This window comes from Lissotriton helveticus, chromosome 2_1 (assembly GCF_964261635.1).
Source record: "Lissotriton helveticus chromosome 2_1, aLisHel1.1, whole genome shotgun sequence".
Taxonomy (NCBI): domain Eukaryota; kingdom Metazoa; phylum Chordata; class Amphibia; order Caudata; family Salamandridae; genus Lissotriton; species Lissotriton helveticus.
In genome coordinates, this window is record NC_136059.1 from 1,950,438,711 (window position 1) to 1,950,460,204 (window position 21,494).

The 21,494-nt window shown below is 44.0% G+C and overlaps 1 protein-coding gene across 1 annotated transcript in view; it reads left to right on the forward strand.

Annotated features, from left to right (window-relative positions):
- Window positions 1-9,753, forward strand: part of MMAA (metabolism of cobalamin associated A) — a 196,121-nt gene extending 186,368 nt beyond the window's left edge. Inside the window, exon 7 of the mRNA XM_078676887.1 lies at window positions 9,226-9,753. Coding sequence (XP_078533013.1) covers window positions 9,226-9,513 — 288 coding nt within the window. The 3' untranslated portion in view covers window positions 9,514-9,753. The remainder of the gene's footprint in view (window positions 1-9,225) is intronic.
- The last annotated feature ends 11,741 nt before the right edge of the window (window positions 9,754-21,494 follow it).

Genomic DNA, 21,494 nt, shown 5'->3' on the forward strand with positions numbered 1-21,494 from the left:
AGGGCTGTGCCTGCCTTCCACAATGCTGGCTCCACCTCCGGCTGCCGACCCTGCCCCTCTCTCTGAAAGGAAAGGAGAAGCCGGGAAAACAAAGTGCTCAAAGAACACCCAGAACTGGTTCATGACTGCATTCATATCGCCCCCATAATGAGCGTGCCTGATCAGGGGTATCTCTAGTATGATGTTTCCTAGTGCCGTCAGGGTGTCTCTATGTAACCTTGGTGGAATATACACTGAGTAGATGTTCAAAGTTCAAAGTTTTCCCCTCCCAAGTGAGTGCTGAATATCTTCCAGGTTTCTCATACCAACACCTACTCACTGTCAGCAGAACAGACATTTTAATTAGTATCCCCGCTCCCCTAGAGGCTGATGTGTATCCCGCATGCGCTTGTAGTGTATATCCATATCTATCCATTGCTTTGCATTGATTACCCCATAAGTGGGTTTCCTGAAGTAGCACCACATCTGGGCTGTGTCTGCGGAGGTACTGGAGTACCATTGTTCGCTTTATCTTACCCTCCAACCCGTTAACATTCCACATCTTTGAGAGACATTTTGGAAAGATGGTCATATTGTGGTGGATGAGGACCCTTGGTCTGCCGGAGCCACCAATGCGTGATTTCGTCTCCTCAGCACCCTGTGTGCCACCCCGTGGAATCGATTCATGTACCTGACTGCTTTCATTGGTATGCCCTTGTATGTTTCTATGTTTAATGCCTCTGAGCCTGTAACTAACCACTACTACTAGGAACCCACCATCTTTCCTGCTTGACAGTTCTACAACTACCCGCCACCGCAACATGCAGAGAGCCTGTCGCCCCAAAAAACTTGCTTCCCACTAGTGTAGGACGGAGTCTCTCGTCTGCCCCAATCTCCACTACGTTTCTAGCCCGTCTTATTAGAAGTATTCAATTGCACCGTGTCCAGGTTTTAAAGTCTCGATCCTCTCACCCCTCTAGCCTGCAATTCACCCCATCGTCCCTCTCACCAGATCCTCAATGACCAGAACAGTGCCGCAGGGTCTGCACACTGCTGATCTCAGTTTAGTGTATTTGCATAGATGGCATCTCTTCCGCTGAGGTCCAACTCCCTGCATCATCATGCATCCCTGTCCTCCACCGGGCAAGTGCTCGCCTCTCTTTCTGTCTCCCCGTACTCTGGGTTCTTCGTTGAGCCATAACTTTTGAAGGCTTCTGTTTCACCACTTGCCAAACGTCTTGCTACTCCCAGGCCTATTCTGACGTGGAAAAGTGCCAGGATTTCCCTTCTGCCATTACTCGCAGCCTCGCCGGGTAGAACATCATTTATTTGATGTCTGTAGATCGCATCTCTTTTCACTGCCTCAAAACTGCGGCGCAACATTTGAACCTGGAGGGTAAACTTGGAAAAAAGAAGCGGATCGTTGCATTCTCATATTTGAGGTCTCCATGATTTCTTGCCCCTTGTAATACCGCGTCTCTGTCCCTATCGTTAAGGTTCTTGGCAAGAATTGTTTGTGATGGTGCCCCTGGCCTTGGTTTTGGGACGGGGGCTCTGTGTGCCTGCTCAATAGTGAAAAAGTTCAGTATCTGTTTGGGACGCAAGTGGTTTAGGATAAGGTCCTCCACAAAGAGCTCCACGCTGGCCCCTCCATCTCCTCCGGCACGCCCACCACTCTTAGGTTGTTCCGGCGCACTCGCTCCTCCTGGTCCTTGGGTTTGACACTACTACATCTTGTTGTTGCTTAAGGTCCTGCACTTGTCCCTCTAGGTTCTGTGTAGCATTCTGAAGCAGGTCGATATTTCCTTCTGCGTATGTTACTTTTTGGGATATTTTCCAGAAGTCCGCCCTTAAAAGATTTACTTTCACTGTGACAGTGTCTATTTTAGGTTCAAGTGATCCTTTCAGGTCTGTGATGGCCACCATGATTGCTGTTAGTGAAAGTTCTACTGCCCCGTTTCTACCATTTGAGCTTCTGAGTCTGCTGTCTGGGGTCTGATGACAGTGTACTTGTCCAGTTTTATTTGCTTGTATAGCAGATGGGCCTTATGGTTTCACCATTGCCGTAGTGAGTGTCACTAATAGGCTGCTGGGGGCACTCCCACAATGTGTCTGTTTATGTACCCCCTCGTGGCCCCTATCGCCGGCCCAGGGACTTTGCTTCCTCCTTGCTGGATCTATTCTCACTCCTCCACTCTGCTTTGCTGAGCCGGGGAGCTGCCGTGCCCTAGTGTCAGGTTGCACACACTTTAAATGTTCTCTCACCTCTGCAGGCCTGAACCTCCAAGGCCCAATTATGGTGATTTTCACCACTGGCTTCTAGTCGCTCTGGCGCTTCTCGGCCCGCGAGGTCTGGAGTCTGTTGCCTGACTGCCCCTCATCCCGCGTCAGCCCTGTCTCTACGTTTACCACCAAAGATTTCCTAAGTACGTGGCTGTGCATAACACACCTAGGAATGGGCCCTCTGCCGGGCTCCCGGCACTGTTAGTTCCTGGAGCACCTCTGGCCGCGCCTCTATAGCCGGCCTGCTCTAGTCCTGCTGCCTCTGTCATGCACAGGTGACCTCTAATTCTCTTTGGCCCTGCCTCTCCACCTCCCAGGCACTCATCTGTCCCAGCCCACCCTTCAACTGCGGTTCGACGATGGCACTGCTGTTTCGAGCTCTCTTCTCACTGTGTGTATTCTGAATGTAAAATGGGGGAGGAGAATCAGGCTTTCCAATCCTCCAGGGGCTCCTCTTCAAACACCTGTCTTCTGGTTTCAATCCTGCCCGCCACAAAATATTTCAGAGTAGCAACAATAATGATGATGTTACTCCTCATTTAGCCATGACAGTATTTTTTCATGTCTTAAAGTATTTAGTGGGCACTCTATTACCCTACATCTCCAATCCCCTGTATGTTATTAATGTATCCACTCTACACTGGCAGGGGACCTACCTTACATTAACTGTAGTAGTGGCTGGCTAGATGAAGATTATCTACAACTCCCCAGCAAACCTCTTCTACCCCATGTACACGCCCGTGTTTCTGAAGATTCACATATTCTACCTTAAATTCACCTTTTTATGATGGTATAAATACTTAAATGCTTTATATGTGTGCATTGCGGAAGAAGGAAGGTTAATATCCGTACTTAACACATGCGGATACAGAGGTGCAGCCTTGCTCTGTGAAATAGACTGCCAGAACAAAATATTTTTTTTTAGTATAAAGCAAATTAGTAGCATGTTATGAAATATATTGTTGCGATATACTGCGCACTGTAAAATTTGGTTTAATATTCTTATAGATCACAGTGCGTTGTCTGCATTGTTATGACAATATACTGCAGAATCAGGAAGAACACGTTCATTAGAACCTATCACATGCATTTATCACAGAGCAAGAAATGTTGATTGTGTTGTCCCTTTCCTTATAAAAGCAGTAGCCAGTATGGAACAAATGACACAAACGCCTAGCAAAACGCATCAGACAGAACACCATTCTTACATACAGCAGAGTCAAGTTATGTCACGTAGCTTGGTAAAATAGAATTAATGAAAGCAATAATCTTTAGAAACAGCACTTGCAAACTTGCAACAGAATACATAAACATAACGTCTTGCATACATGCAACCCGAATATGCCACAGAAGTGGCTAACTCCATACTCTTACCAGCACTTCCCATCTGAATATGCATCACCTTACTGTACAACTGGACTTATTGCATTCAACATGGCTCAAGTATACCTTATAGTTTACAATGAACTACTCATGTGGTTGGCACAATCAGTGCTGCAGGTGCAATAGTAGCATTTGATTTACAGGCCCTGGCACACTTCAGTGCACTTTACTAGGGACTTGCTAGTAAATCAAATATGCCAATCAGGGAGAGCCAATTGTAACAACAATTCACACAGGGAGCACTTGCACTTTGACACTGATCAGCAGTGGCAAAGTGCCCAAAGCATCTAAGCCACCAAAAACTAAATCCAGCACAGCATCAAAAATACAGGAGGTAGAGGCAAAAAAGTCAGGGAAACCACGCCAAAAATGCCACGTATAACAGCATGTCTCTCCGCCTAAACGATGTGTGAGGAATTGCCAAAGTGCTTAAATCTTAATGCCTATATACCAAATTCAGGAAAACAGAAACAATGCTGGCCCTCAAGGTAATTTTACCTCGCAATTTATGAGAATACAAACAAGGGAGAAACCTTTTGTTTGTATGGGTTATTTTATTTAAACCCTTTTTATCATTTTTTGATCATTTTGAGAAACATTTTTATGGGTGAGAAAAAACACTAGTTAAAAACATTTACAATATTTACAACTATCATACATGCGAATATCATACAACAATCAATAACTAACATATATACAGATGAATCCACAATTATATACAAGCTTCTTTTACAAGAGAAAACAACAACAATTCGACCATCACAAATAATCAATCTTTGTGAAGATTCAAATCATTAGAATGCCCCACCAGGGTCAAAAAACAGAAAAAGGCAACAATAAATTGAATTAGAACTCTTCAATCAGTTAAAGTTGACAAATAACTTAAGGCTTTGCTACATTAAAAAATGCCTATTTGCCGTTTTGCCGACGCGTTTCGAATCTGGATACAATCTCAGATTCTCTTCAGGGCTCTGTCATTGTGGTATTCTACAAAAAGAAAGGAAGCTTGTTTTAACCACCATTTATAAATTTGGGTCCCCTATCAAGACAGAAAGTCGCAGGGTTTTACCTTTTCGTATGGATAACGCGGTCCCGCGGTCCAATTATTCAAATGAGATAGGGCTTTTGATTAGGCAGAAGTTCTGTTAAAAGAATATGTGAATGGGAATTGGTTACCAGACCATTCAGAGACACACCGTTCAAGTGGTTCCACAACTGAAAAGCACACAAGTCATACCTTAAGTTCTGAAACACGGGGACGCTACTGTTTCCCTTCGCAATATAAATTCTCCGCTGACAAATCAATAGCGCTGCCGCCTGGAATGCAACAGACAAGGGCTGTACTTAACACAAGTTGCTTTACTGTAAAGACTGTTTACGGAGTTGCAATTAATTGCAATGGGACATACCTGGAGGTCTTAATAAGGAGCAAAAGATGATTGTTGCGCCGATCCCAAGGGTCCTTTGCTATCGGGCGGGGAACAGGCATAAAAATGTTTCTCAAAATGATCAAAAAATGATAAAAAGGGTTTAAATAAAATAACCCATACAAACAAAAGGTTTCTCCCTTGTTTGTATTCTCATAAATTGCGAGGTAAAATTACCTTGAGGGCCAGCATTGTTTCTGTTTTCCAGTATTATAAGGTCCAGCTGACCCTCTGTCCCAGGACCAAACTCCGCTTTTCTACATATATACCAAATTCAGACACCAATAGCTTAAGGAATATGAGACATCCACCTATGACGTAGACACCTAACCAAGAAGAAAAGCAGAAAACAATACCTGTAATATGTTAATGCATGCCGAATTAGACTTTGTCTGCAATTGTAACCACATGCTAAGTTGGCAGACTTACAAAAGTGACATTAGTCCATACAATGACGGAACAAATACTTCATAGATAGCATTTATATAATTTTAATTTTTTTAACAATTTTTTTATATTTTTTTTATTGAATTCAAGTATGACAAGCAGACTGCAATCATCTCAACCACATTTGTGCATAGCAATACATAAATACTTGCTGGCGGGGTACGCCTTCAACAGGAAATTCTAGTCACATTTATTACATTATCAGCGAGCTCAATCTTTGTGCAATGGCGTCTTCATTGGTCAGCAGGGGTTCACAGATTCCACCCCTATAGGAGTTTAAGCTGTTCCAGACCTGGGGCCATTTATTGGGGCAACCTCTTGCCACATAGATAGTTTTTTCTGTGACCATGCACCAGTCCATGTCCTTACTCCAGTCCACTAGTCTGGGCGGCTCTTGGGCCTTCCATAGCCTTACTATATTACACTTTGCCACCATCAAACCCAAGGTTACCCACAAGCGTTCTTTGGCAGCCAGGTCAGTCGGCCCCCAGGCGTTCAGGAGAACCAATTTTATATTGCCATCAATCTTTTGACCCTGTACATTCTCCATAAGCCCCACTATTCCCACCCAAAAGCTCTGAATAATCGTACATTCCCAAAGCGTATGGATAAATGTGCCCGTCTGCCCACACCTTCTTGTACAAGCCTGGTCAGGGCTGTATCCCATTCGGACCAGGACTGACCTGGATAGGTATGATCTGTGCAGGACCTTGAGCTGCACTAAACGCAGCCTAGAAGAGATGGCCACCTCTCGGTGAGAAGCCACTGCTGCCAGCCAGTAGTCATCGTCCAGCCCTGCCAATGTCATGGTCCCACTTAGCTCGGAGTTGGTTGAGTGGGTCCGGCAAGTTGTTTATTAGCTTCTTATAGATGAGCGATATAGCTTTTTCCGGCAGGTCCCCATCCAACACTCTGTCCTCCAGTGGAGAGGACTCAGGGAGTGGTTCTCCCTTAGTGAATATTGCGAGCAGGGCATGCCTTATCTGCAGGTATCGGAAGTGTTCAGAGCGAGCCATATCGTAATCTTGTTGCAACTGATCAAACGGGACAACACCTCCCGACCTCCACAGGTCGCCCACCTTGGAAATCCCAATAAGGTCCCACCGGTCAAAGCCATTTGATCAAATCAAGCGTCCTAGTTGGTCGCATCGCCAGAGCGGCGTGGCCTTCGTGATCTTGCCATCCCACCCCAGACTCTGCAAGGCAGTCTTTCATACTCGCACCGCAGGCGCAGTGGGTCCTGTCGAGTTGGGACCCAGCACCTGCGCATATAGTGCTCCCTCGAAACTTCCACCCGGCAGCAGCCACCGGTCAATCTGAAAGGCTGGGTCATCCTGGGGTCTTTACGTACACTGATTGATAGCTGCAAGGTGAGACGCCCAGTAATAGCGCTTTATGTCTGGCAACCCGATTCCCACGTCGAACCACCCCCGAGTGAGCTTATGGAGAGCTATTCGCAGGGCCTCCCCTCCCAGAGCAGGTCCCTCAAGAGACTGTCGATTTCTTTGAAAAATAGAGGACTGACATAGTTCGTGGTGCTTTGTAAGGCATATAGAAAGCAGGGAAGGGACATCATTTTAAAGAGGGCTGCAGGACCTAGCAGGGAGAAAGGTAGCGATCTCCAGTGCTTAACGTCCAATTTAAGACATGCCAGAGGCGGCAGGAGATTTAGTTCATAAAAATTGGTGGGATCTCTGGAGACCCTTATCCCTAGGTATTTGAAACTGTCAACTGCCTCAACTAATTGAAGTCCGCGTGGAAGCGCAGGTAGTCTCCCGCTAGGGACGTAAATCACTGACTTAGACCAGTTTATCCTGTAGCCAGCAAATTCTCCAAAGATACTAAATATGTCAAGGACCACATTGAGGGAGGCAGCTGGCGAAGCCAAGTAAAGCAAGATATCATCAGCGTACAGGGAGATGCGATCCTCCTATCCTGGAGCCCATTAAAGGCCCCTGATAGCGGGATCTTTCCGGATCCACATGGCCAGCGGTTCAAGGGTCAGGGCGAAGTGGAGCCGGGACAAAGGGCATCCCTGCCTGGTCCCATGGCTAAGCACAAAGGTGGAGTATATCCTTTTGTTGACCACTACCCAGGTCAGAGGTTTGTGGTAAAGGAGACAAACCCAGCCAATACATTCTGGGCCCAGTCCCAATTTGCGAAGCACGGCAAACATAAAGGGCCATTCATTGGTGTCGAAAGCTGCAGCAGCGTCCTGTGAGACCACCACTGCGTCTTCCCCTATTGTAGCCGCTCGGCCGAGCATCCCGTGGAGTCGGCGCAGATTGATGGCGGCATTCCTTGCAGGCATGAGACCCGACTGGTCCGGATGGACCAGACGTGTAATGACTCTCAACAGTCAGGAGGCCAGGATTATCGCCAGGATCATGGCTTTCCCATTCAGCAGTGAGATTGGCCGATAAGAGGAGCATTTGTGCTTAGGTTTGCCCTCTTTATGGATAACGACTGTTAGCGAGCCGCTGGTCTGCTGGCAGTGATCCCTGCTTTTTACTGGCCAGGAACATGTTAGTGAGGTGCGGCGCGATTTTACTGGAGTGAGTTTAAAGAGTTCAATCTGTAAACCGTTAGCATTTATATAATTTAATGCAGTCTTTGGCTTGCAAAGCATGTGCCTTATTGTGAGGTGCATTGACTAATACCATCCCCATAATATGCCTTTTCTTATATTTGTTATGTTAACCTACCTCCCAAAACGTCCATAAAGAGACATTGATATAGTAGGTCTTGGACAAAACAATAGTACAGATCCACAAATGGCACATCACTGGTTCGCGCCCTCATGGTTTATATCCTCCACCCACCGTATATTGCTGTACCAATGCATAGCACCTAGCTGATAAGACCACTTGAAGTTTTTGTATTTAGATTACTTCTAAAAGTTGAGATACATTTTGAGCACACAGGAGCAGGTGGTACTCTTCTAAAAGAAAAGAAAAAATATTGAGGTGGTTTTCTTTGTTTAAAACTAGTGTTTTGTATGAAAAAAGATTGCACAGATGTAAAAAGTAGTCAAGAGGGCTGAGTTATTGTTGGGTGTTAATCAGCGTTTGATTTGGAAAAGAATAAGTGCCAGTGCCCAAAGACTTGCTCAGAAGCCCAAGGCTAGTGCTATTGAACGTCAGGGAGGTGAAACCCAAGATCTGTCTAGTTTTGATTCCACCTCATACCTGTTTAATCCACCAGCAGACACTCCGTGCCCCTTTATCTAGCTCTTAAAGGTTCCCGTTATCTCCCTTTGTCACCGTTTTTCCGCCTTTCTCTTTCTTCTTCTTTCCCCCATGTGCGAGTTACACTGTCTTACACTGGATCAACGTCTGGTGAGGAAAAATTAATTCAGGCCACCAAAAAACGAGTGCTGGTGGGCCCCACTTGCAACCACTGGCTCAACTTACACACTGGCGGGAATGTCAAAATCCTCTGATTTCCAGAGAAGGTGTTGAATTTGAAAAAGAAGCCACATGTGGCATTCAATCACAATGTTCATCGTTATTATAGAGCTTATTCCACCAGTGAATGTTGTAGATTTTCCAAAAATTTGAACTTTCAGCTACCAACCAACTCTAATCTATGTCCCAAATGTCTTAATTTAATTTTGGCTGCAGCTTCCTTTCTGACTCCTCACCCCATTGTATCGAGATGATTGTTGTTGCCTTGCTTTAAATCATTTTTTTTTTTATCCTAATAGGTAATGCGCATCTCTGCCAAAAATGGAGAAGGGATCTCCGAAATGTGGAAAAAGATGACCGAATTCTATGAAGTCATGCTTAGCAGTAGTGAGATTTACAGAAAGCGGAGTGGACAGCAGACTGTGTGGATGTGGAACCACATACAGGATAACATTCTAGAAAATTTCAAAAGCCATCCATCGGTTTGTGGCCAGATTCCGATCTTGGAAAAGGATGTTATTCGTGGTGTCTTATCTCCAGGACGGGCAGCGGACCTGTTGCTCAAGGCATATGCAGACAGGACATAAAACATTGTGTTTCCAAAATGTATTGAACAATAAGGAATTATTCAGGCAGATTTCCTTTCTGTGGGTATACGAGTAGAAAGCATATTTAATTAAATCTGTTGCAACTCCTAATTGTGTACAGTCTTCCTGTCCTCTGACACCAACATCTCTGTTTCTGGATATTACTATTCTTTGTAGTTTATTAACTATGGATCGTCATTTTATGTGCCAAATAAACATTTTATAGTCTTAATGATGACATTTCCTGCCCTGTCATCTTCCCATTTCTTCTGCATTTTAGCTCATTTCTTCTGCTTTAAGAGTAAACTCAAAGTGTCCTTCCTCTCATTATAGAGGGTTGTTTTCTGCCTCCCCGCCGCCCCCTCCCCCAGTGTGAGGAGCATGGTGGTTGTTGAATGATATATGAAGCTGGCTTTTTTTCAGTACCTTTAGAGAAATTTCTACTGATTCTTATTAAAATCTGTTTGTGTTTCCATAACTAGGTCCCCTCACTTCTAAGATGTTTTATGCTCTGTGGTTCTATTATGTGTAGAACGCTTGGAGACAATGTGCTGACTGCATGATGTCCTCATCTGAGACATTGGACATTGAAGCTAGATGGATGCTTCCTGCATTTGGTTGAAGACATTCTGTCTTCCCTTTCCATGGAGCGTGTTACATAGGCAATAGTGTGGGACTCTGCTAAAGTATATATATATTAGAGGATGTACCATCAATGTCTTATCCAAGCAAAGAGCCGAAAAACACAAGCAGCTGCATCTGCAAATTTTATGGGATATTTTTGATATAGATATGTGCTATGCAGAATTGCTTAAGAACAAAAGTGGGGGCACAGTTGGGATTGTGTTTCAGCTTTACTAAAGCTCAGGGATCACTGTACAAATCATCTTATGGCTTGGTCAAGTCAGATATTTTTAAACAGATATCTGGGTTCCGATTTCAGTTAAAACCAATAAAACCCCCAATAAAACAAATATTTGCTTTCCAATGGAAAACTGAAAGAATTGAATTTTGTTGCACTTATACTGCTTTGACACTATTTACTGCCGAACTAGTGTTAAACATTGCCATCATCTCTACTCACTTTCTGCGGTAGATGCTCCTGTTGTAGCCCCCCAGGCTCATGATCAGACACCGGAGGTTGCCCTTGTGACTGGTCCTAAGGTCCTTGCTCCACATGACCAGCTTCCTGTGCTATTTCAAAAGTTTGCCTTGTGTTACCAGTTTGCTGTTCTCTGCACAATGCCGTCTTGCATTTAAAGGCAACATACACATAGTTGTATTTCTTTCATGTGGTCCAATCACTGCAAAGAACACACGCTTAGAAAGGCACATGCAGCTCACAGGCACCTGAAAAGAATGTGTCCGTCCCTACATTGTTTTCAAATAAACATAGCCTGGTATACATCGTTGCTTAGCAGTCCTCAAGCTGAGTTCCAAATAAGCACAAGGTCAGGTAGTACCATCCCAAAAATGTAATACTACACACCAAGGAAAGAAAACATCCTCAAAAGTACACAGATCTTGATTTTTGGTAGTCCCACATTGAGAGCGTTACATAAACAGGTAAATAACTAAAGTCCTCTTGCATGTAATGCACGTTTTATAGTATATCCGCTGTTTTTCATGCCGAAACACTTCAATGTCACCAGAGATCATAAAGGCAACAGTATACATATTAATTCCTTAGCAGGTGTTTCTCACGTGACCAGGGAAAGTAGGAAATGCCACTATGGAATATACAGTAATATTATGGTGTATTATTATACCTGTCACTTCTTCGTATCTTGAGATAAATAGCAGAGCAAAATAACAGATGCTTTCAGTAACGGATCTATAACGGAGCACCGAACATCCCACCGCCTACATCTTAGAATATCTTCTTTCAGCTGACTAGTGCCGTGTGACTAAAGAAAAGAGCAGCAGGATGGTGTTTCAAGTGCCCACATTAACCTTTTGTTTGTTGCAGCCACATCTCCATGAACTGCAAACATAGTTCCAGCCATGCACATCCTTGACATGAGGTAGACTGGCTTACTGTGAACAGGAGTTTGACTGCTGGGAAATAAGTCAGACATGAAGGTAAAATAAATATCGAAAAGTTGTATGAAAGAGCAAATGTAAAGAAAGGGTAAAAGGGATGAAGGAGAAATAGTAAAGAAGGAAGAATGGACAATAAGATTGAACATGAGAAGGAAGGAAATAAAAGTGAAATTATTTTTGGCACTGGAAAACTATCATGCCTGTAATTATGTATGGTACAAATACATTTATACATGGATAGCCACTGATTTCTATACATTTGGAAATGTTCACCACAAATAGAGACTGAAATCAGGAAACCCTAAGCATGTCACTCGTGAATGGGCACAGTGATAAGAGGGTGAATGTTATTATCCATAAGAAACCAGTACTAGCAAAGCAAACCGGTGTGACTAGCATTCCCATTTATAAGCAAAACCTTTTGCTTTTGTCAACACTTTGAACAAGCAGTCTGGTAGCTCCTTCTCCAGTATCCACCCAAACCAATCATCTGCCTAGTGGTTGGGTTTGTGTGGCGCTCGCTCATCTGGCCACCTGGCAGTTCCTTGATGTTATCCTTCACCTAGCATTTTTCCAAAGTAGCTCTGAATGAAAATTCAATGCGGTGTCCTCACTTCCCATTCCAGTGGTGTGAAACCAGATATATTTCGTTATTGATGTACATCAGGATGCTCCACTTTCTACCTCTTGCAGAACAGGTTAGACTGCCAGTGCCTATGCAATCCTACTATCTACCCATCCCCTGCAGGCTGTGGGGATCATAGACTGTCTTGATTCATAGGCTGGTCTAGGATGGGTGGTGACTTCCTCTTTCAGTAGGTCGTCTACAACATATACTTTTCTTGAAAATTAAGCCATGCACATGTAAGTACACATGGACTGTACAGGAAAACTGCTAATGCCTCAATAAATGAGTTATGATTTCTTTCTTTGCACCATCTGGGCTGACCTCCCAGGTTGTGTCTTTATATAGAAGACCAAGACCAACCTTGACTTACCCAGCCTCTTTGGTGACACAAGATGACTGTGGGCCTGTCACACCTCCTGTTTACAGTAATACTTTTCTCTGTCTTATGAACTTTCAATGGCTCTTTCTTTGCGTACCATGGGGTGATGGATAACACAGTTAGTTTGATTTTAGAGAGGGAACTTGAGAAAGGGCCACTACATCAAGAAAGGTAGAAAGCACACAATTTATTCACTCCAGACTTGTGAACATGAAGATGAAAAATAATGCTGGGCTTTTTTGAAGTCCTCCGATACGAATGGCTACACTTTCAATCATTTGACAGATCCAGTAGAGGGCAAATCTGGTGCAAACAACTGTTGTAATGTCAGGCCATATAACCTATATTAATGTTGCTGCTGTTAAAAGGCTCATAGCTGGAATTTGGGATCAAGCTGGTGGTCTGCTATGAGGCCAGCAATCACCTATTCCAGTCCTGTGGGCGGTGGTGCATATTCGTTCATAGATGGTGTAGTGATTTGTCTAGTTAATTTCAATAGGTAAGAAGACTCCTTTGTGCTAACCAGTGGTCGGTGTTCAGCTTCTTGTAGGGATAAGTGGCATTCAACTACACTTGATTGAGCAATAAGATGGCTTTGATTTTGATAATATGTCAGTGGCTGCACATGTGCTACAGTGAAGGAATCAGTAGATGTCCCCCCTTCATGGGCAGGTACAGGTAACCCACTCATTGATTATGACCCTGCCCTTTGTGCACCCTAGCGGACCTGTCTGACAGCCAAAGGCCAAGGTATGTGAACCGGAGCTGCTCTTGTGATTAGTGGAGTCAGAGGGGGTCTGATGTAGAAATGGCCTCCTGATGAGATGGAACTGACACTCGCCCAGGGTAATACCAAGGACTTGATCAGCAATATCTTCCAAGGCTTGGCCGAAGAGAGAGTGCTGCGTGGGCCCTTTGCACCAGATTCTGGCCTTTACCAGTTTTGAGCCCTTGAGGAGTATGCCACCAGCAAGTAGGGCATCCTGGATTTGAAGGAGCAATGGTCATAAGGGAACCTGGATCCTTGCATTTTCCCTGCAGAAATGCCTTGCCACTAGAAGCACCCAAAAGCTTTGAGTGGTGGGAGGGGAACTTGTCTGCCAAGCTTAGTAGTTGTACTCTGAGTCACTTCAATGCTTGGGGAAGCCCTGTTCTCCATCAATGCATCGTCCGGGTCAAGGACCCAATCTTCTTGCATGTCTTAGGACTGCCGCCAGCCAGGATGCTCTTGATGAACACAGTGAGTCAAAATCGTTTGATGTGTGGTTATGAGTGGCTGGTCCTGGGTTTGAAGACTTCTGTATTCCCTTCTGGGAGACTGCACACTTAGAACGGCTGGCAACAGAGATGCCTGCTCTGCTGCCATGAGATGCCTGCTGCCCGTCAGGTACTGTGGGGTGAGGCTCCCAGGCCAAGTGCCTGGCAGCACTTTTTGTGTTGTCAAGGCTGACTCCCGGAGAAGAACCTGACACGCCTTCATCGATCTTGCTGGGTGGTGCTGGCTTCCTTCCACCTCTTCCTATGCCAGCATGCTGATAAAAATGAACAATACAAAAGTCTGTATCCTTTCGATTAGATTTAAAAAGCTTTATTCGGTAAAAGTGTAGCAATCGTAAAAGCAAATAAATACATACACAATAAAAATCCAGTTACAACTTCATAAGACAAAAAACTATAATCACATGAACACTAAAACACCATGCTTTTCCTTGCATGAATTGCGCTGATGGGACGAGCAGTGTGCGACCTCATGTGGACTTACTATTTATACAGGCTCCCTTGAGCCGGTATGAGGTGACGACCTCAAGATAACGCATCTGCGCGCCTTAAAAGGTATCTGGACCTATGAACACTTTCGACAGCCCATGCAGCAACCCCGTGCACACGCCTAATCCCTGCTGATGAGCGTTAATGAACGCGAAACACGTGTCCAGGGATGGCAAGCACACCAAGTGAATACCTTGAAGACTCAAGACCCGGGTAAAAGCGCACCCGCTGATACCTGACTACATCGACCATCATGCTCCGGGGTCACACGCTGATGGGACGAGCAGTGTGCGACCTCATGTGGACTTCCTTGCATGAATTGGTTTTAAAATAAATGTAGCAGCATATAAACAAATTTCAGGCTCTCTTAGTGTAAACAGCAGACTCTTAGCAGCATTAGTGATTGTGACGTTATATTTTTTTTAAAGTGGTTTTAAAAAAACGATTTGAAAGTTCAGATACAAATCACATAAAAGGAGAATGTGTAAGGTGCTTTGTTTAGTGTGCCCGTCACATGGGCAAGGGGAGACTGGTCGCTGTTTCATACTAGAATACGCTACTAAATGGTGGACAAGACCTAGTCTCATTCTTGTTAAAACATAGCGATGTGAGGGTCTCGTAACCAGGGATAGATAGGTTTGGAAACCATTGGAATTTATGTACGAATGATAAAACTGGTAGGTTGTTTGCTTCCCAGTAGATCCCGGTCTACACTCCATCTTATGGGATAAAAAAGTGTTCTTAATCTCTTGTTTAGACAGTCCTGTTAATTCATTTGGGTTTTCCAAGATCATAAGTTTGAATAGAATGTTATACACATTGGCTATATATTTGAGCCAGGGGATCTTGAGACAGTTGTCCAGTTGCAAGCAGTCTTTGATGATGGATTTATTAACTGTTGTCTCCTCTTTTGACCATATTGCTCTCCAAAGTAGTAGCGGTCTGAGTGCAATCAAGTCTGTCAGGTAATTAAGCCCCACTTCACAAAGGATTAATTCGAAGATGCTGAATAAGGCGGACATAGAAGCTTTTTAAGGTAAGAATTCTCCTCTATTTGCAGGTTTTCGCTAGAATGATAACCTCATACAACTGCACCATATAAAGCGATAGAGGTACATCTAGCTTTGTAAATATGTGTCATGTCTTTAATTCGGCGATCCCCTAGTTTGGAGGCAAACCTGAAGAGCCCATGCACACTTTTCGACATCTTAGCCCGGACATTAGACATTTCCCCGTGTCCATTTACCATCACCAGTTAAAGATCTCCCCAAGTAACAGAAGTTATCGACTGTTGGCACCTTTTGCCCTTCTATAAAAAAGGATTTCGAATTCCTTGGTTTCGGACCACAGACCATGGTATATGTTTTGGCCTTGTTGATCAGCAGCTTCCTCTCCTTGATAAAAACGGCAAACCTATCAATCAGACGCTGTAAGCATACCGGTTAAGCGTACTGCATTGTCTGCATGAAGCAGAACCGGTATATCCTGGCCCTTAGCTCGAGGGGCATCCGCCTGAACCAATTTAAGGGCTGTGTCAACTTCGTTAACAAATAAAGTAAAAAGCAATGGTGCTAAGACGCATCCTTGGCGGATGCCGCGTTTTACTTTAAAATTAGGGGTACATTCGCCAAGATTAAGTAGGACTGACCAAAGTATAGCGTGGTCCACTAGGTCAAAGGTGCTACTAAGATCAGCAAAACATAAAAACAGGCACCCTTGCTTAGCACATGTGTATTTTCCAATTAAAAGCTCTAAATTAATACACTCTTCTAACGTACCCAACCCCTTTTTTAAAACCATATTGGGCCTATGACAGTATCCCCTTATCCTCAACACACTCTTCCAATCTTACTAATAAAACCCTACTCATCACCTTTACTGATGAGTGTAATAAGGAAATTGTCCTGTAGTTCTTCGGATTTATTCCCCTTTTTATAAATGGGGATAATGACTGTTTCGTCCCAGGTGGTGGGGGGCCCCCTCCATCACTGCTGCATTAAAAACTCTAGTGAGTATCAGGCCCCAGAGGTCTGGCACAGTTTTATAAAAATCTATGGGCACACCATCCGGGCCAGGGGTATTTCCACTTTTACTGCACCTAATTCCTTGCTCTACCTCATCAAGGGTAATATTTAGGGGAATGGCGGGCCAAATACTCAGGTTTTCAGGATCCTCCGTATTGGTATCCTGTGGGTTACAAATGTGCCACCCACTCCTTACTGCAACATGGCATACAAATTCTGGGTAGGAATCATTTTTTTAAAAAAAGTTTAGTTAACGGTTTCCCAGAATAACTTGTTGTTAGATCTGCAGCCAGCACAAGTTTGTCCCAGGCCTCCTGAAGTTCCCTCTTCCTCTGCTTTAATGTTAATTTATATACTAGTCTTAGTTTGTGAACTAACACATTATCCATGGGACTGCTGGAGAGAGCTAGTTTCAACTGGTTCAGTGAGTCAGTACAAGAATGGTTGAACCAGCCCCTTGTTTGAATATGTTTCCTGCTCGGTGGTGCAGTGAGTAACTTATCAATAGTAGCTTTACAGAAGTTAGTTAATGTCAGAGATGGTTGTAGCGCTAAATTTAACAGAAGTTAGTTAATGTCAGAGCTGGTTCAACCTCGGTTTCTAAACTGTCGTGTATCTCATTACCACATTCTGAAACAATAATTTTCAAGATCTTAATACCTTTCCATCTTATTCTTGTGCCGTTTGGTCTACACGGGGCAATATTACCTCTGGCCGTTAATTGTACTATAGGTCTATTGCCCCACACCGCCGTTGACATATTACAGTTGTGGCCGCTAACCAACAGTTCGTCAATCCACGGGGTGGAACAAAGTTGTACAATGTTAGCGGATACCAATACATGATCAATTATGCTGTTAGCATTTCTACCAGTGAAAGTTGGTATCTCCCTCCCATGCCCGTCACGTGCACATTGCATTATATCAAGGTTGTATTTGGCCAGAGCTGTGTTTAAGGTATCCCCGTATGTGTTATGTGGGAAATGTACACAGCCATCACCTTCGTCAATCCTAAACCCACATACTTTGGTCATGGACATGGGGCAAGTTGAAATGTTAAAATCTCCGACCCATACAATATCGAAGTTAGTTTTTACTTTTGTGACCTCCTTATCTACTCCCAACTCTAGTTCGGTAACTACATTGTGGCGTGTGGAATCAAATATATTATTGTAGAAGTTAATCAATAGAAAATCCCAACCTTCTTTATGATACAGCCACAATAACTGTGAATGGGACCCCACATTGATAACCCTTTTAACTACACGGGGCAGTTTGTTAGAAAAAAGAATTAATAACCTGCCCTTCGCTCTGCCAACCGTGGAGGGTGATGGTGGTAAATCATACGATGTAAACCCTTCGAAGTAGGCCAGGTCGGTACTCCATGTTTCTTGTGAACAGATTATATCGTGTTTATTGATGACATCCAACCAGCCTAACATATCTTTTTTGCTAGCTATTCCGGCTATATTCCAGGTGACTATGGTATAGCCGCTGACAGAGGGACTTCCTGTACTATCATTAAGTTGGACCTTGGTACACATACTGCCCTCAGCCTAGCTAATTAAAGGGTCCACTGTAGATGAAGTATTGACCTTTTGAGTAAATTGTCCTGAATTTTTCATTTGGGTTTGCCCCTGACACCCTGTTTGACAAGTTTGGTGCAAGCAGAACTATAGCCCTATTCGTGATAGGTACACTATCTGCTGATATCCCTGCACCCATGTGCCCAGTACCTACTAATCCCACCTTCCCAATGGGTAGACGGGCAGTGCCCTGTCAATCTTTTTCCTCAAGTGTGGTAAGAGGGTAAAATCTGTTGAAAGTAGGTAAAGCATAATGCGGCAGGGGTAGCAATGCTAATTTAGTTCTCCGTGGCTCTTGATCACCTCCCATATTGGCTGGTGGTCTTAAGTGTCTATAGAAGAAGCCTAGGGGGAGGAGTGGTACTTTGGAATCGTTGTGTGGTAAAGCCGCTGCTCTGTCCAGCGAAGTCCTAGCTCAGTTGGAGTTCCTAAAATTAATAATTACGCAGTCCCCTTGTGATATTTTCCTTAAGGGTCCAATCCAGTTTACTCTTCTGATCAAGAGTATCTGGTCTACATGGGCCACAGGAAAGCCACAGTTTTGATTTAGCCAATGCACCACCCTATTTTTTAAAATGGGGTGTGTTTCCCTTTGGCCGGGCTCGAGTTGGGGTACATTCACCAAGACTGCCACATAAGGGCAGCATTCAGGGGTAAATTAATCGGCATGCTGATTCTTCCTTCAGGGCTCTCCTTTTCCCTTAAATTCTTTGGTGCCCGGGTCATCTCTGCGTTTATAGTCTTAACCTCGCTGGTATAGCGGGGATTGTTACTCGTTGTTGCTATCTGTCTAGGACCTAGTGGTGTCTTGTTCGCCCCAGTTTGGGGTGCATAAGAAGTAGTACCTTGCTCCCCCCCGGTCGCTAGAATTCCTGTTGGTGGTGGGTATGACACTAGTTGGAGTGTTTACAGTATTTGTTCCTAGTTTTTGATGTACAAGGGGGCCCCCCTGAGGCCCATTCACATTCTCCCTACGGTGTACAGTGGTATGTTTTAATAAACTGTTAAGTTTAGTAACTTCTTCATTGAGTTTGTCAATTTTATTGTGTAATGGTTTGATAAAAACGTCGAATTTTGGGGATAGGAGGACTACTATTTGATTAACTTGCGCATCGGTCAAAGGTCCTATGCTAGGGGATTTCTCCAATACCATAGTGGGAATATTTGGAGGTGGTCCTTTTTTGCTTCTATTAGAGGGCCCTGCTTTTGCTTGGCTTTTTCTGCCACTCCTTTTCCTTTTCAGTTTTGGTGAGCTTCTAGCTGAGTACAATCATAATACTTCAGAAGAGCCAGGGGGATCTGGGTCGGGATCCCGAGGTCCTGCTTTTCACAATGGGGATAATATCTTGCACACTACTTGGGGAAGACTCAACTTCCAGTCCAGTAGTTTCTTCTATCACTGTACCTACACCTACTGGGAGGCGGCATTCGGCCCTATCTATTTCGACACTAATAGCGCTGACCACCCTCACAAGGTAGGAATCTATTGTGGAGCAGGAGTGATAGAGCGCACAGGTCACCCGACTAATAATTTTACCATATGCACACTTGGGCCCATATATTTTCAATCCACCATACTAAATATAATCGGGTAACCTACACTCTACTACCAGAAACCCAGTTCATTCCTATTTATTTCCAATGTACCCGACTTACCAATCCATGTTACGGGTACCTAATGATCACAATGAATCAGGGAGCTAGCTGTAAAAGATAAGCAGTCACAAAAATACAATAACATTTATAATATTTGCACTCTTTATAATAACCACCGACTCGAGAAGTTTTGTTTTGTTTTCTTCAAAGTCAGTAAACAGGAAATTCACAGTGAGTAAGCTGTCTATTACCAAGATCATAAAAATCGTGTAACTATGCAAGAAATAGATTAGGCCAATCATTTAGAAATCTACAGGGAAGATAAGAACAGGGAACATACTAGTAAGAACTTTCAGAAATTAGACTTGATATGGAGGGTCTAACGGAGGGGAAAAATAAGGAACATACTAGAATATCCCAGTTGGAGTAGTTTTGAAGACTTAGGGGAACTTGGAATAACCATGTGGCTATAGGGAAGGGGAAAAATTGGAACACGCTAATACTTCAGAGTAACCACATTAATTCAACTAAAGGACGGGTAAAGAAATGGAACATCTATATTTCATGAACTGTATATCAGGATTTTCTTAAAGGGAATGGGGAAGAATGGAACATGCTAGTATAACTTAAAATTTAGGACTTTATCATTGGTCAGCACAGGGAGGGTAAGAGAAGGAACAGATGCGCCAATAAGACTTTAGCAGTTTCAAAAGAGGCAAGTAAAGGACCTAAGTGTGTTTCCCTCCCAGATTTATATTTACCTAGAACAGTGTGGAGACCAACCCTGGCCACGGGTCAGTTAAGGACAGGAGAAACCCCAAGGAATACGGTCGCCAGTAGGCCAGCAGGTGTAGAATGGAAACCCAGGACAGGAAACAAGATTTGGATCAGGACCACCAAGGTAAGACCAGCACCCGCAGTTCAGTTGCAACGCCTGCGCTACACCCTCTCTGCAGCTATCAGTCAAAACCCCGATTGGGTTCTCGAATTCCCCAGCAAAGTGCTCCGCCAGCACTTAAGGTTCTCAAAACCCCGATTGGGTCTGTGAGTCAGTCGGACAGAGTGCTCCGCAGCACCTCTTTTTCTTGATCAGCTATTGAGTGCGTTGGGTCAGTGACAGGTCAGCTATTCGGACAAGTCTGACAATTTCTCCAGCTTAACCTAGGCTAGTTATACTGTTTTCGGGTCAGTGTACCACCCCCCAAATGTTGCAAGTGTAAGGATCCCCAATTTCGATTGGACAAAAGAAAGGACAGGTCATCACACCTCCCAGGATTTGACTTTCTCAAGCCCCTCATTTGAATCTTTCATACCCGCCCATTGAATTTCGGGTTCCCATGACATGCTTTCTACACGAAACAATGGTGAGTTTAACAAACATTACAATGTATTACATTTAGTACAATTCAGCTTCTTCTACTAGGCGAAGGTGCATCTTCCCAGGCACATCTTGGCTGAGACCTCTGGGTTGGCGCACGTTCAATGTCATAGAGTTCATCCTCTGGCGAAAGACTGTCATGCGCAGAAAGGCAGTTCAAAATGGAGTATTCCCGTCCCTCATGCCCAAGGATTTACGATACATGAAAAGCAAATAGAAACAGTTTTAGAACACAGAAAAAAATAGATGCACTGTATACCATGAATCACTATACTATTCCCCTTACTTTATAATAACAATAGCATTAGGATTAATGCAGACAAACAGCATAGCGAAAGCAGCAATGCAAGCTTGCAGGCATGTGAGAACATAAAGCAGCCATTTTAATACTACTGCGCAAGTGCAAAAGATTTCCCACCAGAACTGTGAGTATGTCACGTCACATGGGTGTGACCGACGCATGCGCAGAAGAAATTCCCGCGTAGCAGCAGCCATTTTAGGTTGCAAGCGTATTAGGATTAGTAAACACATAAGCAAGCATCACCGGGACACCCCAAATGTCAGAATAAAGGGAAATTAGT